This window comes from Lagenorhynchus albirostris, chromosome 20 (assembly GCF_949774975.1).
Source record: "Lagenorhynchus albirostris chromosome 20, mLagAlb1.1, whole genome shotgun sequence".
Lineage (NCBI taxonomy): Eukaryota > Metazoa > Chordata > Mammalia > Artiodactyla > Delphinidae > Lagenorhynchus > Lagenorhynchus albirostris.
In genome coordinates this window covers 34,201,976-34,224,029 of record NC_083114.1, presented here as the reverse complement: position 1 = coordinate 34,224,029, position 22,054 = coordinate 34,201,976, and the positions used below count along the sequence as shown (strand labels likewise).

The following is a 22,054-nucleotide window of genomic DNA, read 5'->3' as shown; positions in this document are numbered from 1 at the left end:
GGGGAGTCAAGATGACCCACGCTGAGGCTGCAGCTTGGACAGCTGGACTGGAATGAGATGCCGAGAGTTAGAGAACAGGACAAGATGTCTGCACACAGGTCACAATTCCAGAGGAACACAATAGGACCTTTTAGTAGCTGGGGTCTGTGCAGTGTGGGAACTGTTTGGCCTTTATTGATTGCTAGATAAGTAGGTGGCAACCTTGAACTTCATGTCCGATGCTCTCGGCAGGGCTTGGTCCTGTTGACGGTCTTTTTTTCCCTCAAATCCCACCTCATCCAGCGCCATGTGTTTCTGAGCAAGTTCTTCACGGGCTCAGCCTTCTCTGTTCTTCCTCTGCCCCCATCTCCTCCTGGTCCGCCAGCGTCAGACAGGTGGGTTCAATTCCTGGCTTTGCCACTTGCTTGGTGACCTTGACCTCGGTGAGCCTTTACTTTCTTCATCTCTAAAACAAGTCATAACATCTGCTTGTTCTGAGGATTTGATGATGTCGTGTAGATTAAGCGCCTGGCACATCTTGGATGCTGAATACAACTTAGGCATCCAGGCTCTGGAATTGGGGGTGTTGGGGAGGGAGAGGTGTGTGGGACCTGCTTTGCTACCCTTCTCTCACCCATTGGAAGATGAAAGGACAGCCCCCATCACCCTGCCCTTCGACTCCCATGTGATTTCCCACTCTTTGTAGCGAGCAGGGAAAACATTTATCTGTGCTCACAAATCTCAGTCGGGGGGCAGCCAGGCGCAGCAGCCCTGCTTGGGAATACCTTCCCCTTTGAAAGGTTTATCAATCCATCTGCCGCTTGGTCAGCCCTAGATGGGGCTGTGATTAATGATTCCTGTCTTTCCCAAGTTGACTTTGATGCTTGCTTGTTGAAACAAGTCCTCTGAATTCAGGAAATGGTCTCTTAATCAAAATGCTTCGAGATGCTCTCTGAGACTCTGCACCGGCCCCCAGCCGGCTTCTCCCCTCCACCGGACAGAGTGGCCAGCCGACCTTGAAGCCGCCTGGACGGCCCTCTAGAACTACTGTGAAGTTGTTTCCGAGTCCCTGGACATTTCAGGAGTCTATGATGGACTCACTTCTAGGATGATGATAACATTTAGTAAGGATAAAACTTCATATAGCACTTTATAGTTTACAATGATACTTCTCATGAATATTATCTCACCATTTTCTTTTTTACCAAAACCTCCTAAGAAGTACAAAGAAATGAACTGAGGCTCAGAGATGCAGGGTCACCTGCCCAAAGTCACACAGATGATATTCGGGAGCCAAACTTCCGGACTTTGGTCTTTGATTCTAAATCCTGGACTCTTTCCACTTAAATAATACTTGTCTTCCAATACCCATCTTTAAAACACCCATGGTGATCGCTGCTCTTGTGGTCTTTACTGGTCAGGAACATGAGTAAAAATTAAGCCCACATACTGTATTCCAGTCAGGAAACTTTCTTCCTGCAAACTACAGGAGAAGAGGAAATAGGAAAGACAGAATGAAGTAAAAAGAGGGTAAAGATGCTGTCTCCTGGCAGCAGAAGGAACCCAAGGTGAAGAAAAGTTGTACAAACTCTGTTCCAAAGGCAAAGGGTCAGAAGTGAGTTCTGGAAGAGAATTGGTGGCATTCTGCTTTTTTGTTGTTTTAAAGTAGTATTTTCCAAAAAGAGTTTCAAGGCTATTGCTAGGAATCAGGGGCCCATGGCATGAGGAGAAGATTCCATGGTCAAATTTGTTGGGGAAACAGCTGGGCTAAACAGAAATCCCACAGGGCAGGGCATCTCAGAATCTTTCCTGTGCTGATGTGGGCAGTGAATAGAGACCCATCCTGGACAATGCTGCTTTAGAGACATCGTAGAATGCTAGGAAAAGCCAACAGGCCTGAGCCAATCCCAGCTCCTTCGCCCCTGCTACACGACCTTGGGCAGTTAATTCATGGCTGTGAGACGAAGTTTCTTCATCTCTAAAGGGGAAAATCCCACCTCCCTCTTAGAGAATATTCAAAGTGTCTGAAGACCATGCATAGTACAGAGTCACGTGCTCGAAGTGATAGCTTCCTCCCTGTTCCTACCCCCTTTCTGTCTGTGATCCTTTAGGAGACACCTTCCATTAGCTCCTTCAATATTTAACTCACTGCTTGGTCTGCATGCGATCAAACGAGGTTCTGACAATAGCATTTCTCAGGGTTAGAACCGTCTCTCACGCGCATCCTGCCTCTCGGGCCCAGGCTGCAGATCCCTGCTTCCCATTCTCCTGCTGGTACAAGGATGCCCTCTCACCCATCTCCCAGGAGAAAAGCAAATAGTTCAGGGCCTCTCAAAGCACCCAAGCCCTTTGTGTGTAGCCAAATGCCTGGGCTTTAGTAGATGTTCACTAAATATGAATGAATGAACGAATGAATTCAGATCTAGCATTTTTTGACTGCCTCCCGTTTGCCACACAGCACTCCAGATGCTTGTCCATCTTAATTTCCTGGCTAATCCTCCCACCCATCCTGCGAGGTAGAAATTTGTATGCCTGATTTATAGGGCAAAAACCTGAACTTCAAAGATGGGGAAGAATCTGCCCACACTCACATGATGGTAAATCTGGAGTTGGAGTTCCAGACTTTGGTTCTTCTCACTCCACATCCATTAAACAACACTCACCTTCTAAGATCCATTTTTCTAACATTTAATTTTTTTTTTTTTTTTTTTTTTTTTTTGCCTGTGCCATGCCACACGGCATGCGGGGATCTTCCCCGACCAGGGATCGAACCCGTGCCCCCTGTGTTGGGAGCATGGAGTCTTAACCACGGGACTGCTAGGGAAGTCCTAAGATCCATTTTTAAAGTACTCATAGACATGACCCAAGGTTATGCCAGTATAAGGCTAAAGCCAGCATTTGACCTTGAAGCTGTCTGATCCCAGTGTTTTCCATTGTCAAGACAGACATGCCCCAGGGCCTCGCGGATCATGTTTCGGGAACCTCAGGCTGGAACTTTCTTGCTGGGAATCCTCCGTCCTTTCCAGAGCTTATGCCCCATTCCCCCCTTCTCAACCCTTGGGTGCTGGAGAGTTACCACCTAAGTGGGTCTCTGCCTGAGCCTCCTGCAAAACGACAGCCTGCCAGCCTGGAAACCAGACCACAGCCAGCCCCAGCCTTGGCTAGAACGAGTGTGGGCGGGCTGTGAGCCCACTCCTATTTCCACAACTTCTCTACCCACCGCTCCACTTCCTAGTGTACGTAGAGAGAGGTCAGGAGAGGACCCCCGGAGCAGTCACCGTCAGGGGTGCTGACGAGAAGGAGGTGGGCAGCCTCATCGTCATAAATGCCCTGCAGCTGCCCCCCACCCTCCCAACCTTCCCCACTGGCAGTGTGGGCTGATGAAGAGCCGACGTGGGTGCGAGGCAGACCCGGGCTCAAGCTTCTACCACTGTCTACCTGTGTGACCAAAGGGAAAAGTCTAGCGTCTCTGAACTTCACTTTCCTCACCTTTAATATGAAGATAACGATTCCTCCTTCATGGGATCATTGAAAGGACAAAACACAATAAAACTTGTAAAACACTCAGCTCAGCGCTTGGCTGGAAACACCCAGTCCATGGCAGCTGGGTCAATCTTGGCTTTCCCTGATGGTAACCTTGAGTGTCTCTCGAGCTTAGGAAGGAGGATTTTAAATGGCAAAGGGCATTTATTTCTCCCTGGTGTCCCACTCAAGATAAAAGGCAGTCATCTTTCTTTTTTTAAAATTTTACAATTCATTTAATGGCAATGGGTAATCATCACATTAGCAATGGTTATCTTCAAAAGTTATTACACTAGCTGTGCTACCATTTCTCAAGGTTGATCGGATACCTAGAGTCACAGACATTTCCCACATAAGATTCATCATATAAATCAGACTTGGTTTATCACCAGCATTTATAAAACCAGACCTAGGAAAAGAACTAGGTCTGGGGACACATGCATGGTCTTAATATAGCGAATGTTTAGCCTGCCCTGATTATTACAAAATCAGAACAGCGAGAATATTCGCAGAAAAGGCAGTAATCTTACGTAGTGGGTAAGAGCACAGAATTTTCTGTTCTGAGACCCTGGGCACGTCACTTAAAACCTCTGTAAGCCTCAGCTCTCTCATCTACAAAACTGGAAGTATAATTTTTACTTGTAATTAATAGAGCTATAATTAATCTAACTTAATAATAATCTGTACTCACTGTCTCTACTTCCTCACCCCCAGTTCTCTTTTCTTTCTTTTCTTTTAACGGAGGTATAGTTGGCTTACAATATTCTATAAGTTTCAACATAGCGATTCACAATTTTTAAAGGTTATACTCCATTATAGTTATTATAAAATAATGGCTGTATTCCAATATCTGTGCTGTATAACAGATCCTTGTGGCTTATTTATTTTATTCATAGTAGTTTGTACCTCTTAATCTCCTTTCTTTTTCCACCCACCTTCCTTCTCCCCACTGGTAACCACTGGTCTGTTCTCTATAATCTGTGAATCTGTTACTTTTTTTATTATATTCACTCATTTGTTGTATTTTTTAGATTCCACATATAAGTGATATCATACAGTATTTGTCTTTCGCTGTCTGACTTCTTTCACTAAGCATAATACCCTCCAAATCCATCCATGTTGCTGCAAATGGTGAAATTTCATTTCTTTTGACGGCTGAGGAGTACTCCATTGTATATATACCCCCCCCCGCATTGTATATATACCACCCCCCCCCCGCATTGTATATATACCTCTCTTGAGAACATTTCAGTCTGGCTTTTGTCCCCACGTTCCTGAAACCCCTCTTGGCCAGCTCACTAATACCTCCTTGTCACCAAATCCAGTGGTTATCTCTCAAGCTCTATCTCTGACACAGCCAATCATTCCCTCCTTTTTTCACTTGGATTTTAGGACATTACCCATTCCTGGTTCTCCTCCTATGACACTGGCCACTCCTCCTTTCCTTGGCTGGCAACTCGTCTTTGTGACATTTACTTGTTAAAGGGCACTGGGACTCATTCTTTGGCCTCTTCTCTTCCATGTTTGTCCCTGGGCAATCTCCAGTCCCAGGGCTTTGGATCAAGTGGACACAAAGATGGATCCTGTCATTCTGTCTCCAGTACAGACCTCTCCCCTGAGGGTCCATTCACAAACCTGTTGCGTCTTTGGCACATACAGATGCATACCTAACATACCTGACAAGCCTCTCAAAGCGAACCTGCCGCTCTTCATTTTGTCCCAATTCCTCCTGACCCAAATTGCTTCCTCCTTGGGCTTCTCCATTTCCAAACATGATACCAGTTCTTCCAGTGAGATTCCTGAGGGTACCCTGGATCGTTTCATACCCCGCATCCCACATCCAGTCCATCAATAAGTTCTGCTAGGGGTCCTTCAAAATGCATCCTCAGTCTGACCGCTTCTCACCACCCCATCAGTCTTTCGCTCCTGCAGCGGCCCCTAACTTCCCACTTCCAGTCTTGCCCCACAGGGGTGGGTGTGCTTTGCTCACCACACAGCAGCCAGAGTGATCTCTGGAAAAGGGAAATCCATCGTGTCGCTCCCCTGTCAAAATGTTCCACTAGCTTCCCGTTGCAACCAGACTGAAACAGGGACCTCCAAGGCCCTATGTGGTCAGACCACGGCCCTTTCTCCCTCTGTCACTCAGCCTCAGCTGAACCAGAGCTGAAGCAATCCCACCACAGGACTTCTGCTTCTGCGGTATCTTCTGCCTGGAATATTCTTTAATGCATATCTTCACCTGCGTTCATTTCATTCAGTTCAAACATCACCACCTCAAAGCGTGGAGGGATCACCTTCCGATCCCCCTCCCTAATTTATTGCCTCTTCCCTCCAGTCACTGAAACCTCTTACCATGCTTAATTTTCTAGAGTGTTCGTCCCCTCCTAAACTTTTATGTTATGCATTTTGTTTTACTCATTCATTGTTCAAAACCCTCACTAGAATGTAATCTCAGTGGGGATGGGGACAGGGTCTTGTTCACAACTGCGCACACACCCAGTGCCTAAAAAAGGGCTAAGCATATGGAAGGACCTCCAAACCGTGTGAAATGAATGAATTACCTACCTCAGAGGCTTGCTTGATGTGAGCATTCAATGCCATGATGCGTGTCAAGCCCTTACTTAGCGGTGCAGCCCGGCACACAGTAGGACCTCAATAAATGTCAGCTCTTCCCCATTACGGATCAAATCTTCTTAGGGTGAGGACGTCCTTAACAATTCCCCAGCCACTACACCCTCCAGACGAGGGCTCTGTAGTCACTCAGAGGTCCTCGGGCAAGGCCCCCGCGCCGCTGGGTGAGCCAGGCCTCCGTTCTGAGGGAGCACAGTGCACCCCTTATCAGATGTTTGTGTTTAGACTCTGAAGGGGGCAAATAACCCTAGTTCCTTTGACAACATTTAGGGCTCTGCCACCATTTTATTATGTGAGCAAACATTTGATAGCTGGGAAGCCCATCCCTAATGACAGGTCATAGAATCTTGCTGGCGTCTCCTTATCTGCTCTTGGTGTTTGCTCTTCTATTGAAACCTGCAAGGTCACAAGCCATTTTCTCTCTCCTCCACCTGAAATCTGAAAATTGGAAAAAGGCTGATAGTGAGTGGGGGTGGGTGGGGGAAGGAAGAGGAGGCAAAGGGTATCAGAGGACCCTGACCAGGGCCTCAAGAATGAAGAAGGGCCAGTAAGCCGTCTCCTCCCACGGACGCACAGCTCAGTCCTGCACCGAGGAGCTCTGGAGGGGGCACCCCGGGCAGCCCAGTGTTACCAAGGACAGTTACACCAAGCACCGTGCGGAGTACTGCACACAGAGCAGCCCCTCTGATCCCCCAACGGCCTTCATCTTATAGGTGGAGAAACTGAGGCTCAGAGAAAGGAGATTGACCAAGAAGAAAGCTAGTAGAAGGCTCCTAACCTCAGCATAATAGAAAGAACGCGGGCTGGGAGGTCTCCCAGAACTGGTTTGAATCCCCACACTCTCCTAGGTCTGAAACCTTGGACAATCCACGGACTCTCTTTGACCTTGTTTTCCTCACCTGTAAAATGGACATAAAGGCAGCCTCATACAAGGCTATGGCTGGGAGCACTGATTAATGAGATAACAGTGGGATAATAGGCCTTTAATAGTAGTGGGAGGTGTGCGTGTATGCGCGCGAGCAATGCACGCGTGTGTGTTGGGTGAGGTCTTGAGAAAATAAGCCACGAAGCCAAAGGGCAGAACCTTCCCCTGAGATGACAACAAAGGGGAAAGAGAAGGAGGAGACAGAGAGAGGAGAAAAGGGACTCCCTGGAAGGCAAGGGCGAGCAGTGGTGTTCCAAGACAGCTGAGATGAGCAAGGCCCAGGGCTCTGGGAGCAGAGGCTGCCTCAGATGGGGGTCTGGCTCCTCTCAAAGGCTCCTCCATGCTGGGTAGGTCTCCTGCCCCGACGCACCGGGAAGCCTGGCATCAGAGGCCTTCAGCCCTTAGATCCTGGTCCTCTGAGCTCTTGTCCTGACGGTAACAAATGTTGTAGAAAGCACTTTGCAATTCCCCATGCTTCTTCCCTGATGGATCGTTTGTGAGTACGTGGTGATTTTCTCATGCGCTTTATGGCCTCGTGGCTCAAAATATATCAGCAGCATCCGCCCAAGCTGGGAGCTGATTAGAAATGCAGGTTCTTAGGCCTACCCCAGGTCCACTGAATCAGAATCTATCAGTACATTTTAACAGGATCTCTGCTACTCACGGGTCCATTACAGTTTGGGAAGGGGTCTAGGGGAACCCCTACTCTTAGAGGACTTAGGAAGAGATCCTTATTTCCGCCAGAAGCAAGAGCTCCCCATCCAGCTGCCATTGCCACCAAACTGAGCAGTTTATTTATAAACTCACAGGAAGAGGAGCCCAACTTCAGGATAAAGGTCGGCGAGTTATGACTATTTCAAGGTCGGCGGCAATTCACTTCTCTCTTCTGAAGTAGCCAGGGAAGCCGGCACCTAGGTCTTCCTAAAGGGAGCGTGTTTCAGGCTCAGCAGGCACGGGGTCCCCAGGCCTCCAGCCTCAGCTCTTTGCTGACTGAGTTGGGTCTCAGCTCCCCCAGAGAAGCCAGACTAATGGCCCAGGTCCCAGCAGATGTACACAGCTGAGCCGTCTCTCCTCTCTCTCTGCAGTGTCCTCTCCAAGCCTGGTGATGCCCACACATCACTTACTTTGTGCACAGCAACAAGGACCCTATTTTCCACACCATCACCCTCCAGGCAGCTGTCGCGGAAAAGCGCAGTGACCTGACAAGCAGCACCTGCGAGAGGTCCCTGCTCACCTGACGTCCTGCCAGCGCGCCTCGGACAATCCGCTCTGAGAGGCGCGGCCCGGAGCCCAGCTTCCCTTCTATGCAGTATTGTCACGATGCCTCTCCCAAGACGTCAAGCTCTCCCGTCCGGTCTGTCCTAAAGGCGGGAGATGAGAAACCGAGGAAGAGGAAGAGAGAAAGCCGGAGCATCTACATTATGCTCCTTCATCGAACAAACTGATGTGAAAACTTGAATCTGTTACTGAAGTGAGGCGAGGAGGACACGTGCTATTGAACTGAGCCAAACGCACTGTAAATATCAGCAGCTCCCTCCCCCGCCCCCCTCCCAGCTAATCTGGAAATTTCTTTTAAAGAAGTAAATTTGTCCAATGGGTGTAAACTATAAACTACTGTAATTAAGTGCAATTTCCCCTCTACTTCCTCTCCCCTCTGCCCTGTGTATAATACTAAAGTGTCTATCCGTTTTCTTCGTAAAGGTCAGAGTTGAATTTTCAAAGTGATTTGCCCCCTCTGCCTTCCCCCACGGAGAAGTATCTAAGGTGGAAGTGAAGCCCCTGCCCCCTTCCTCGGGCCCGGGCACACACAGGGACTGTGTATTTTGGACTGTCTGCTAGCTCACTCCAATCTCCTGATGTTAAGACACACCTCTGGACCCCTGGAAGGGCTGAGCATAGTGTCAGAGTAACGTCCTCGCTTCCGGTGGGGTTGGGGGATCAGCCAGTACCTCCCCAGGAAACCCCAAGACAGGGACACTGGCTGTTTGATAGCACAAACAAAAGTTGCCCTTTCCGAAAACCTCCCATTAAAACAATTTATTTTGTCACTGCCCAGAGTCTCATATTTCTGTCTGTCTCTGACTCTTCCCCTGCCACGGTTCCTCCAAGAACCCCCGGCCCCTGGTCTCCTTGGAGTTTTCCACTTACTCCACCAGGCTCGCTGCTGCATGCCCCAGTGTCTTCAGGCCGGCTTTACCGCTAAGGTAAGAAAAGGCTGTAACCCCAGTCAGACTCCAATACCTTTGTCTTTCTGCGACTCACAGAAGTAGACATGGAGCCAACTCTTGGTGACTGTTGGTCACAGGAACAGAGAAAAAGTAGGAAAAGTGGAATCCCCGTGGGTAACATTTTCAACCTCCTTTTAAGCGTTAACTCCAGCTCTCTTCCCTTCCGTAGGGCTGTTAGTCAGGAGAATGGCTCTTCCTTCCCAGGCAGGAAGGCGAAAAGCCAAAAGAGGCCTGAACACTCTGCCAGCAGGGACTTTGCCACAGATGATCCAGTGTTGACTCCAGGAAGAAGGAGGCTGGACCTGTCCTCTTTGCCGTCTCCTCTTACGTGCAGCGTAGACCTACCAGCATGTGGTTTCTGGCTTCTAGACAGAGCAGTTCCCAAGCTGGGTGTAAGCAAGGGCATCATGCCAACGAGGCCCCAAGCAACAGGTTTTTCAAAATCTCAGTGTAGTGGAAGACGTAATTCTTAGTGAGCCGGGCAAATGTACTGAGTGCCCAGGGCAGGGATAGGTAGGTTTGGAAACGCTGACCTCCTTTGGCTCCTGGCTTCCCCAGACAATGTAATTTGGGCTGAAGTGGTCAAGAGAAAATTCATGGTTGGGTTGAAAAGGACTGGGGCCAAGGCCGAGCACCATGTATCAAGAGAGGCCAAGATTGGCTGTCTCTGGTTGAGATGTCCTGTTGGTTGGCTCCTGTGAGTTCCAGGAAGAGGAAGGGAATGTAGGTCTCGAGCTCAGGCCTCAACTGAAGCCCTGTGTTTGGACTCACGTTGTTTCTGGGACAGCCAGTATCTGCATTTGATAGATTTTAGCTCTTGTGTTATTGCAATAACCCTGAGAATCCAGAAGGTCTTAACCATCCAAGAGGCCATCTGGGAGTTGGGGGGGGTGGGCAGGTAGGGGGAAATCTCTAGGGAGTCTTCTTTACCAAACACTACGTGATCCAAGACTTGTAGAAGGTGACCCTGACAGCTGAGAACACCTCCCTTCTAAATTAAATCTCCCTTCCCACTGGCTCTAAGAGGGGCAAGGAGGCTCACGGTGTGTGCACTCAGGCGGGCATTACCCACTCTGAAAATTCATTTGCAACTAAAACCTCCCCATACCTTCCTCCAGCATGTTATGGACCAACATTTCCGGGGTCTCTCTTTACACCCTGAGCCTAGGCTAACAGACAGATGGTTCTGTTTTTACCATGATCTGCCTCCGTCTTCTAGGGTGAGATCTGAGGAAGGCAGATTTCATTTTCACACCCGTGGATAAGAAATGAAATCGGTAATGAAAACCTGCCTTAAAATAGATTGACTTGTCCATGCCAAACAGTGGATCATCTCCCCGCAAAGGCAGAAATAACTGGAGTGTTAGCTACTGGGTTCAGGTGGATAAGAACACAGTGTAGACAACCAGGGAACTGAGCTTTTGGGTTGGGGGCAGGTCTTTTTTTTTTTTTCTTTTGCGGTACGCGGGCCTCTCACTGTTGTGGCCTCTCCCGTTGCAGAGCACAGGCTCCGGATACGCAGGCTCAGCGGCCATGGCTCACGGGCCCAGCCGCTCCGCGGTATGTGGGATCTTCCCGGACCGGAGCACGAACCCGTGTCCCCTGCATCGGCAGGCGGACTCTCAACCACTGCGTCACCAGGGAAGCCCCGGGGGGCAGGTCTTTGATATTCATTTTGGAGCCAGAATGCCTTGATTAGAATCTCCAACTTCACCACTGAACCTCGTGCTCATTGTCTGCCTACATAACATTGGGTGATAGTAGTACCTACTGTACACAGTTGTTGAGTGATTGAGTTCATGTATGTTAAACGCTTAGACGTGGGCCTGGTACGTTGTGCGAGCGTGTGTGTTAGCATCCTCTCATCCCAGAGTGCCTCCTCATGCAGTCTTCTGGACTCGGTTGATCTTTCCAGACACCCTCATCACCAGTGTGACGCTTGGTAAAGAAAACTGCCAATCGCTGGTGAAATGATTTTGCTCATGTCTATGGTATATGACCAATCAAGCAGTGAACCGAGGATGAGTCAGGGAGGAGAGGTCTGAGGAGAACGGAAAGGCTTGACTGGGGAGTCTGTGTCCTTAGGGAAAGAAGAAGGTAAAATGTGGTGATGGGGCTTCCCTGGTGGCGCAGTGGTTGAGAGTCCACCTGCCGATGCAGGGGACACGGGTTCGTGCCCGGGTCCGGGAAGATCCCACATGCCGCAGAGCGGCTGGGCCCATGAGCCATGGCCCCTGAGCCTGCGCGTCCGGAGCCTGTGCTCCGCAACGGGAGAGGCCACAACAGTGAGAGGCCCGCGTACCGCAAAAAAAAAAAAAAAAAAAATGTGGTGATGAGTGGGAGGACCACAGAGAGCCAGGTGGCTGGGACTAAAGGTGGCTTCATGTCCCTAAAGGTTGGGGAGGGGGCGGTCATGAAGGAGGAATACAGAGAGCGAGGAAGGGGGTGGGTCAGGAAGAGGCAGGAGTGAACTTCTTCCCAAGCACAATCAGAGCTGATGCGTCCCCTTTGAATGAGGAAGTAATTCAAATAAATGCCATTGAAATCTGTTCTGGAAGATAAGCGATTGCCAGTAATGGACCACATAGTGGCATATAACAAATCCATGTTTTTTAATACTTTAAACACATCCCAGTTGTATCAAACAGACTGAATATTCATGAGAAGTTGCAATCAGCTAAACCAAATGCCTATAAAGCCCCTCCCTGTCTCCCTCCCTCCCTTTCTTTCCCTGTCTCTGTCTCTCTTTCGTACAGAGGTCATTCCAGCTGGGCAAATACTAGATTGTCAGCCAAGATTTATAACATGACAGTATTTTATAAATGAATCTTTGGGGCATGCAGGGCTTCTCACACACCTGGATGACCATTTTTTTTCCTGGTGTATATAAAATGGTATCTGCATGTATATAGAGGAAATACTTTCTAAGGAAGAATGAGCAGAACAAACATGAGGGGAGACAACATCAAAAGCAGGAATCCTCAGAGCAGGTTTCATGCAGTCTGCATATGTATAAATATGTTTATTCCAACAGATCACCCGAAATTTCTTCTCCATTTCCACACATTTAATTTTCTCAATAGATACACACTGTTATAGTCCCCAAAGGCAGGTTTCCTTCCTGTGGCCAACTGTCCAGACATCCTTAGTAAACCAATTATATTAAATGATTCCCAATTAATTATGAAAGAGATAAAAAGATAAAGCTAGTATTTTTTTTTTTTTTTTTTTTTTTGGCTTCGCTGCACGGCATGCAAGATCTGAATTCCCTGACCAGGGATTGAACCCGTGCCCCCTGCAGTGGAAGCGTGGAGTCTTAACGACTGGACTGCCAGGGAAGTCCAAAGCTAGTTTTCAAAAGACAAAAAAATAAAAATAAAAAATCGCACTCTAAGGAAAGCATGCCTGATTTCCTGAGCCAAAAGGCCTTAGCCTTCTGTATATCCCTTTGCTTTTGGAAATATCATCTAGTCCAAAATAATATTTCCCATTTATTTATTCAAGGAATACTGACACCTACTGTGTGCCAGGCACCATTGTTCTAGACACTGAAGATACATCAGTGAATCAAATAGACAAAAATCCTTGCCCTCGTGAGCTTTACATTCTGGTTAAGGAGATGGGTAGTAAATGTGTGAATGTGTGTATGTGCATGTCAGATGATTTTTTTAAATCTATGAAAAATTCAGCAGGGAGGCTCGAGTAGCTATAGAGCTGAGTGAGCGGGAGTGTGGGAGTCCGGGTGTGAGCAGAGTGCGGGTAGGTGATGACAGATGACAAGGACCTTGTCACCATTGTAAGGACTGCTATAAGCTACTGGAAGGACTTTTTATTCTGAGGGAGCTAGAGGCCATCAGAAAGTTGTGAGCAGAGCAGGGGCAAGATCTGGCTTACGCTTTAACAGAATCCCTCTAACTGCTGAGTTGTAGGGAGGCGTCAAAAGTGACGGCAAAGAGACCATCAGGAAGCGATGCATCATCAGAGCCTGAGACCAGGGGGTGGGGGTGGAGGTGACGAGAGGCTGTCTGATCGTGGATGTGGTTTTAAAGGGAGAGGATTTGAAGGCACGAGGGTTTTCTGATAGTTTAGATGTGGCATCAAAGAGGATTCCAAGGTCTGAGGCCTGGACAAATCAGGAAATAGAAATTGATGTTATAGAAAATGGAAAACAATATTACCTGGGCAAAGACTCTTATCTCAGGCATCTTGTAAAGTGGTACTTTAGGAAGCATCTGGGTAGTATGTCATGCTGTGATGTCTACTGTTATCATGTCCCTGATATGATGTCAGGACTCTCCAGGTGGCAGTAACCTGACATTTGATCATTCATCCAACAAGCGTTTATTGAGTGCTTACTATGTGCTACATACACTTCTAGGTATGGAAAGAAAAGCAGTTTAAAAAATGTTACTCTTCCCATGGAGTTTACATTCAACTGGGAGGGAGCCAACAATAACGAAATAAACAAATATACAGTATGCCGGGTATTGATTGACAGGCAATGGAAAGAAACACAAAGCCAAGAGAGGGGATGGGAGCTGGGAAGGAGGTGGATTCATTTTTGTAGGGGGATCCCCTTGCTTTCCAAGGTGGGATTTCTTGGGGGCATCCTGACTAAAAAGAGAATGCATTTCTTTTTTTTTTTTAAATTGAAGTATAGTTGACTTACAATGTTGTGTTAATTTCTACTGTACAGCAAAGTGATTCAGTTATACTTATATATACATTCTTTTTTTGTATTCTTTTCCATTACGACTTATCATCAGATACCGAGTATAGTTCTCTGTGCTATACAGTAGGGCCTTGTTGTTTATCCGTTCTATATATAAAAGCTTACATCTGCTAATCCCAACCTCCCACTCCATCCCTCCCCCAACCCCCTCCCCCTTGACAACCAGAAGTCTATTCTCTATGTCTGTGAGTCTGTTTCTGTTTCGTAGATAGGTTCATTTGTGTCATATTTTAGATTCCACATATGAGTGTACCATATGGTATTTGTATTTCTCTTTCTGACTTACTTCACTTAATATGATAATCTCTAGTTCCATCCATGTTGCTGCAAATGGCATTATTTCGTTCTTTTTATATCTGAGTAGTATTCCATTGTATATATGTACCACATCTTCTTTATCCATTTGTCTGTCGATGGACATTTAGGTTGTTTCCATGTCTTGGCTACCGTTTATAGTGCTGCTATGAACGTAGGGGTGCACGTATCTTTTTGGATTAGAGTTTTGTCTGGATATGTGCTCAAGAGTGGGATTGCTGGGTCATATGGTAATTCTATTTTTAGTTTTAAAAGAGAGTGTATTTCTGAATCACCTACACTGGTGGTCAAAGACTTGTTCTCCCTGCTGCCTCCTTCTGTAGAAGACTGTATTAGTTTCCCGTGGCTGCTATAAGAAATTTCCACAAGCTCAGTGGCTTAAAACACCAGAAATACATACTCTCACAGTTCTGGGGGCCAGAAGTCCAAAGTCAGTATCACTGAGCCCAAGCCAGGGGTCAGCAGGGCCACACTCCCTCCGCAGGTTATAGGGGAGAATCTGCTCCTTGCATCCTCCAGCTCCTGGTGGCTTCCAGGTTCCCTAGCTTGTGGCCACATCACTCCAATCCCTGCCTTCCTGGTGTCATTGCCTTCTCTCCTGTGTCAAATCTCCCTCTTCTTCCTCTTCATAAGGATCCATGTCATTGCATTTAGGGCCCACCCAGATTATCCAGGACATTCTTCCTTCATCACATCTGCAAAGTCTCTTTCCTTTTAAGATAATGGTTGACAGCTTCCAAGGATTCAGACCTGCTATCTTTGGGGGTCGTTATGCAGCCTAATACAGACTTTACCACAAACCCAGAAAAGAGAACTGAAGGGGATAGTTTCTTTGGCATAACTTTTTCAATGATAATTCCTGATTATTTGTGTAAAATAGGTTGCCTTGCCCGGGAAACACAGATGATAACAAGAAAGATGCTTGTTTCTTCATCTTTATGAAATCTACTCTCTATGGGAGCCACCCTTTGGAAAAGCTTGAATCAATAAGTAAATGAAAAACTTAAACATGGTGCTCACGTTTGTATCATGGAAGCAAAACAACGGGCTGCAACTGTAGCGACGGTTAACCATTCATCCACCCCTTTGTTCACCTGGTAAATATTTACTGCTGCCATACAGAGTCATGGTGAGGAGCTCAGGCTGGGGGGAGTCGGGCAAATCGAAGTTCAAATCCTGGCTCTACCACTTACTAGCTGTGTGATCTTGGGAAGGCTACTTAACCTCTCTGAGCCTGTTTCCTTCTCTGAAAATGGGGCTGTTGTAAGGATTAAAAGAGATACAAGGTGGATCAAGTCCTTCACCAGGTACATGAGAAAGTGTGCACTAAATATTAGTTATTTGCGTCCAGTTTTTTTCGGACTATGTGAGAGAGAACATGATGGGCCCCATCCCCGCCATCACTGAGTGCCTGCCCCCAACTGGAGTGTAAGTTCTATGAGAGCAGGAACCTGGGAGTTTCATTCACTGTTTTGTCCCCAGCATCTAGTACCTGGTACATATTAGGCACTCAGTAAATATTTTTTGAGTGAATGCATGTGTGTATGTGTGTCATGGAGTTTACTAGTTTTACAACTGGAAAATGACCCCAGTGTGCACCTGCTACCACCACCCTCAGCACCTCTGTCTGGGGCCTCCCAAGCTTCAAAGGAAGGAGCAAGTCACTGTTATATCTGCTATAAATGGGGACAAGGAGAAAGGAAAGAGATGAAAATGGAGGTCCTAGGTATCGCCTTATGGCTAGTGCAGTACTAGGGTTACATAGACGAGCTTGGAACCCATTCTGGCTTCTGAGCTGGCCCTCAGAAAGGAAAACCAACAACAAAAACAATCCGCTTCTGTCTATCTGTGAATCTGATCTTTATACCCCGTCTGCAAATATTCCTATCACCCATAGAAACATAACCAGATTGCAGACTTCTCCAGGACAGGAGCCCTAGGTTATGTCTGTCTTTACTGGCCTAACCCAGAGCTTCATCCCTTTGACTATATCCATTGTGCATTTTCCATATGCAAAGCATCTAAGTGTGGTAGACAGACACATAATAGATGCCCATTCACTCATTTATTCAACAACCCTCTTTTGCACACTGACTTGAGCCAGGCACAGGGGTGGGTGCTGGGGATTCCAAGATGCCTTGAAGGAGTTCCCAGCCTGGCCAGGGAGACAGAAAATTTTGCAAGTTATTGCAATGAATGTGCTGTGTTGGTGTTAGAAGGTAGAGTGGTAGGACAGTGGAGGAAATTCTGTCTGGGTGGAAGTCAGAGAAGTTTCCTCGGAGGACACTTGAACTGCATCACAAAGAATGAATGTCAGGGGACTTCTCTGGTGGCGCAGTGGTTAAGAATCCACCTGCCAATGCAGGGGACACGGGTTCAAGCCCTGGTCTGGGAAGATCCCACCCGCCGCGGAGCAACTAAGCCCGTGCGCCACAACTACTGAGCCTGCGCTCTAGAGCCCACGAGCCACAACTACTGAGCCTGCGTGCCACAACTACTGAAGCCCGCAGGCCTAGAGCCCTGCTCCACAACAAGAGAAGCCACCGCAGTGAGAAGCCTGCGCACCGCAATGAAGAGTAGCCCCTGCTCGACACAACTAGAGAAAGCCCGCATGCAGCAACAAAGACCCAACGCAGCCAAATAAATAAATAAATAAATAAAATAAAATAGAAAGAATGAATGTCAGTTCACCAGGCAGATGGGGGAGGGGTGGGGAGAAAACATTCCAGGCTGAGGACCCATAAAATGCAAAGTGAATGTCCAAATCAGTTCCAATGTAGTTTCAGCCCAAATCTTCTGTCCTCTGCGTGCCTGAGACCCCCTGCCTGAACTTCTCTTGCCCCGGCTCTGCAAATCGTGATCTGACACAGTGAAATATGTTCTCCAGGCTGCAGGGTCCTCAGGTCAAGGTAATGGGTCACTAGCCAGCCAGTGCCTCTGAGGAGTGAACCAGGGCCTGAGAATCAAATATGTGGGCCCCCCATTTCAGATGAGCAGAGGTAAGGCATGGCTAAGGCATGTGATGTTTACGTTCAGAAACTGCAAAGCCACTAGCTTGCAGAGTGTCATTACGTCTGCAGGTGGAGGGTAATTTTCCTGTTACTCAAGGACTCCTGATCGGGCTCTGATTGGTCTCTGGGGAATTGTTTTATGACCCAGAGCCAGGCAGCAGATAGATAGGAGATGTGGTTTGCTGGGCAGAAATTTACAAGGCAGGAAATTGCTTCACTGGACACAACCATTCATAAGAAACACCTCTGGGAAAAGGAGCCCAGGCTCCCGGCAGGTCTGCCCCCGGCCGATGTTTACATCAGCAACAACCCGTGTTCCTGGTTACACAATGTGGCGGCGTCACTCGGAGTGGGGGATCTTTGCCCCTTGGAAGAATAAACACATTCCTCACTCGCAGAGGAATTAGCAGACCGCACATATTCCTCACTGGCAGAAGAATTAGCAGACCGCACAAGACTTTTCAGTGGCTCTCCTGGAGGTCTTAATGTCATAAGAAGGTGACTCTACACATGATTAGCTCTACGATCTAACTGACTCCAGATTCGGTTGCGTTTTCTTTTACATGGCAGTACAGGCTAAGCTGAAGATACTCCAGCACTGAAGGGTGGAAATGGTGACAGTCCAGGCAGTTGCCAAAGCCACACTAGGTTTCTTAGGAACAATCCAGGGGTTTAGGGGTCATTGGTCAGTCTTTGGGGAGGAGGGGACAGGGCTGTGGGTTGTTTAGATACATTCCAAAGCCCACATTTCCATTGTCCCACCAGCTCTTAGCTGAGTTCTAGAGTCCAGATCTTTCAGAACGAGAGCCATCAGATCTGCACAGGTCATGGGGAGGAAAGATAAAGGGCTGTGGCCAGAGTCTCCAGAACCATGGGGGTCTGTCTGGCAAGTTGCTAGAGGCTCCAGCCCAACACTGTTCAGTAGAAGCAAGAGCCACGCCTGGGCCCTACGCCCCCGGCCCCCCTCCCACCCCCCACCCCATAAACCCCATCGCAGTCCTGGCCCAGCCAGGGGCTACTCCACAGGCTGCTTCCCCTCTCCAAGGCCTCGGGTTCTGCATCTGTGACATGGGGGAGAGCCTGGTGCCAGTGCACGCTGCTGCTCGAAGGCGAGGATTATGTGAAACCATGAATTGCCTCACTCTCAGGCGTGTTTGCACACTTAGTGCATTGTCTCTGGGGCAGTTGGGCAGGTCAGGGGACTCGGAGGGGAATTTCATTCTATGTGTTTTTAACCTTCCTATGAGGAGTTGCAGGCAATTCGCCATGACCCCGACTTAGTTCCGGACCTACTCACTGTGTCCTTGTGCTATTGGGCATGACATCCAAGGCAGGAGGGGCCAATGGCGGAAGGCCCTGGGCTTGCCCCATCTGAGCTCGTTCTATTTGCTTCCTGGAGACCATTTCTTTAATTCTGTCTCCCCCTAGCAAGTTCTAAGGCGGCCCAGACCATGTTACTCTTGTTCACCACTGTACCTCCAGTACCTCGTGTAGCGCCTGGTGCATAGTAGATTCTCTATAAAGACTCGTTGAATGAATAAGCAAATGCATGAGTGAATAAGTGAATCGGTGGTACTTCTTTTAAAAGTTGAAATCCATTGATAGAGTGAATCCATAGCAAACCCACTACGGACTTCAGATCACCTAACTTCCGCGTCATCACGTCAGCAGACAGCCTTGATTCCTAGTTTCCTTGTACAGGTGGAGCGGTTGTGTCAGGGAAAGCAAAGCCTACCAAGGCCATTGCAAGGACAATCCTAGCCGAGGACCCTTTAAATAATTGATTCATTAAGTATCCATTTTAGTAGTTATTTCCAACCCACCTCAGGATCTCATACTTACTGCCCTGCTCATTCTCTGTGAAAGAGGCTGCAAAAAGGTTTAGAGCCATTGCCCCTAGACATTTGAAGAATAGGGTTACTGGCCACCTGATCTCCAAATTCTGCTAGAGGCAGCAGTATAAACCCAGAGGTGAAGAGATGATCCCACAGGGTCAGACTGGAGGAACGTGTGGACAGGGCAGCACAGGACAGACCTAGAGGAGTGTTTGGGGATCAAGGTCATGGGCCATGCAAGTATGTTATGGGCCCACTTTGGGTTGGAACATGTGTATGGGCCTGATGTCCTGAGAGGCATGCTTCTTCTCAAAGTGGGGTACAGGGCAATGAGTCAGGGGGTCCAAGAAGCCACAGGAAAGATAGTTTGTCTTCCTGGAGCATCCATTTTATTCAGAGATAAGTAATTTTAACTGCATTTTGATATCAAAGCAAATTGATAGGTCGTGGTAGAAAATACAAATTTTACATGCATTTTTTTTTTTTTTTTTTTCTGTATGCGGGCCTCTCACTGTTGTGGCCACTCCCGCGGAGCACAGGCTCCGGACGCGCAGGCTCAGCGGCCATGGCTCACGGGCCCAGCCGCTCCGCGGCATGTGGGATCTTCCCGCACCAGGGCACGAACCCGTGTCCCCTGCATCGGCAGGCAGACTCTCAACCACTGCGCCACCAGGGAAGCCCTACATGCATTTTTAAGATCAAATATGGGTCTTCAAAGAAATGTCCTGTTTGCAGTGATCTAAAACCCCAGGCTCCTTGAGAAATGTGAAATTCACTCTTCCCTGCCACATGGCAATTGAGTAGAACAGTTTCAGAAGCACTGGCTTAAAAGAGTCAAGCAGAAAATGCCACCCAGTGACAGTGCCTCTACTGTCCACACACGCTGCTAGACCCCCAGTCCATGCATTGAAGGTCCCCTTGATGAGACAGTGGCCTTGGTACAGCAATGGCCGCTCACATTATCTGGCCCCCCTGGGACCCTAAGAGATCAACTTGCTGTCCTTCTTCTCCCAGGTTCTCGGAGATATAAGAGGAGGAGTTACAACCCTGCTGTCATTTTCTGTATTCCTGGTGGCCAGCACAGATGTGCTGAGCTGTGTTGGGATGGCCCGAACTCCAGACAGGTGCCTCCGTCTCCTTCCTTCCTTCCTCCTGAGGGCAGTGACAGCTCTGGCCTCAAATCCCTGGGGAGCCCAAACCAAACAGCACGGGCACAGCTAAAAAGTATGGCTCCGGTTGGAGTCCCCGTGGGGACACGTTTCACTTCCATGGTTCCCAGGACTGAATGGTTGAGAAATCCTTCCCAAGTAGAGACACTACTTTTTTATTCACATTTTTGAGACAAAGTCACATAGGGAAAAGCTAGACGTGCAGATAATTGGTAAGTGGTTAGCTCCACTCTGGAATCTACAGAGATCCGCAGTGAATGGGTTTCTGGGTCTGGGGGTATCCACAGTAAGTTTACTTTTTGGGAAACTTTGGTTGCCAGATTCCCTGGGCTCTCCAGCCCCAGCTCCTTCCTCTGACCTCCTGGCAAGCGAAGCTTCTCTGGGTCTCTCTGACTCTAGCGTAAACCGCTGTGAGTGGGAATGGTGTCTCATTCATCTTTGTACCCACCACTGCTTAGCGGAGTCGCTGCACAGAAGACGCCCTCAATAAATATTTGCTGGTGATGAGTATGACAGCATTAGGCTAAGTCATTTACCAAATATTTATGTTCTGTGCAGTCTGCTGGGCATAGGGATTCAACGATGAATAAGAAAAGATCTCTTCCCTCAAGCGGCTCATGGCTTAGTAGGGAAGGCTAATAGGGACTATGAACGGTGCGGACAAACTGAGTGGCATCAGCCTCCGCCCACACACACACCGCATCCCCAGACAATGGTGGTGCTGCCTGCACTCTAGCCAGTGGCCTCAGCAGCTAAACTGAGGACTTCTTTTTTTTTTATGTAAATTTATTTATTTTTGGCTGCGTTGGGTCTTCGTTGCTGGGTGCAGGCTTTCTCTAGTTGCGGCGAGCGGGGGCTACTATTCATTGCGGTGCGCGGGCTTCTCATTGCGGTGGCTCCTCTTGTTGCAGAGCACGGGCTCTAGACGCGCGGGCTTCAGTAGTTGTGGCTCGCGGGCTCTAGAGCGCAGGCTCAGTAGTTGTGGCGCACGGGTTTAGTTGCTCCGCGGCGGGTGGGATCTTCCCGGACCAGGGCTCGAACCCGTGTCCCCTGCACTGGCAGGTGGATGCCCAACCACGGCACCACCAGGGAAGTCCCTGAAGTGAGGACTTCTAAATCCATTGAGGTGGGCTCGGCCTCCTGCAGCTAAAGTCATGGGGGACCAAAAGGAAGGTCACGTCCGAAGGTGGGCTTTTACGATCACAAGAATGCCCAGAGAGGGCTGGGCTAGAGGTGACCTCTGCATCACCCTGTAGGAAAGTGAGGCCAGGCTAACACCTGTTGAGACAGGTAACTCCCATTTGCCCATTGTCCCGTGTTTGCAGAGGAGGAGATGGGGGCTCCGGGGAGTGAGAGGGGATGGGTCACAATCAGGTGAGCCTCCTTTGGACGGCACCACAAGCATTAGCACGGAGATAGGATGGCCGTCCTGGAAGGATTTATAACTCCAGATTTCAAGGTCTTATCGTAAACAAGCTCTTTCTCAATCTCAACATGTGTGGGGGGGGGGGGCGCGGGGGGGGAGGCGAGTAGGGACAGACCAGATGGAGCGGTGTTGGAGGTGAGACTCTAGCAGAAATGTGTTCCTTTGCTTGTAGCAGAAGAGGGACATTTAGGAGGGAAAGAAGGAGACAGAAATGGAGCTGTTCGTGGTTAATCGTACATAGGACATTGAACTGGTTAATGATAATGGTTAATTCCTTGTCT

The 22,054-nt window shown here is 48.4% G+C and overlaps 1 protein-coding gene and 1 non-coding gene across 7 annotated transcripts in view; one reads left to right on the top strand and one right to left on the bottom strand.

Annotated features, from left to right (window-relative positions):
• The window catches only part of HNF1B (HNF1 homeobox B), a 92,406-nt gene that overhangs the window by 43,368 nt on the left and 26,984 nt on the right, over positions 1–22,054 (top strand). For 4 of the 6 annotated variants that reach the window (XM_060135662.1, XM_060135659.1, XM_060135660.1 and 1 more), the window contains one exon: positions 8,143–9,108. The exons of the other annotated variants lie outside the window; for them this stretch is intronic. In XM_060135662.1, the coding sequence (XP_059991645.1) occupies positions 8,143–8,255 (113 nt within the window). In that variant the 3' untranslated portion in view covers positions 8,256–9,108. Of the gene's footprint in view, positions 1–8,142; positions 9,109–22,054 lie in introns of those variants that run through there. 6 annotated transcript variants of the gene reach the window in all.
• On the bottom strand, positions 3,882–4,013 carry LOC132512420 (small nucleolar RNA SNORA72). The gene has a single exon (XR_009538149.1). It is a non-coding gene; the product is annotated as a small nucleolar RNA SNORA72 (small nucleolar RNA).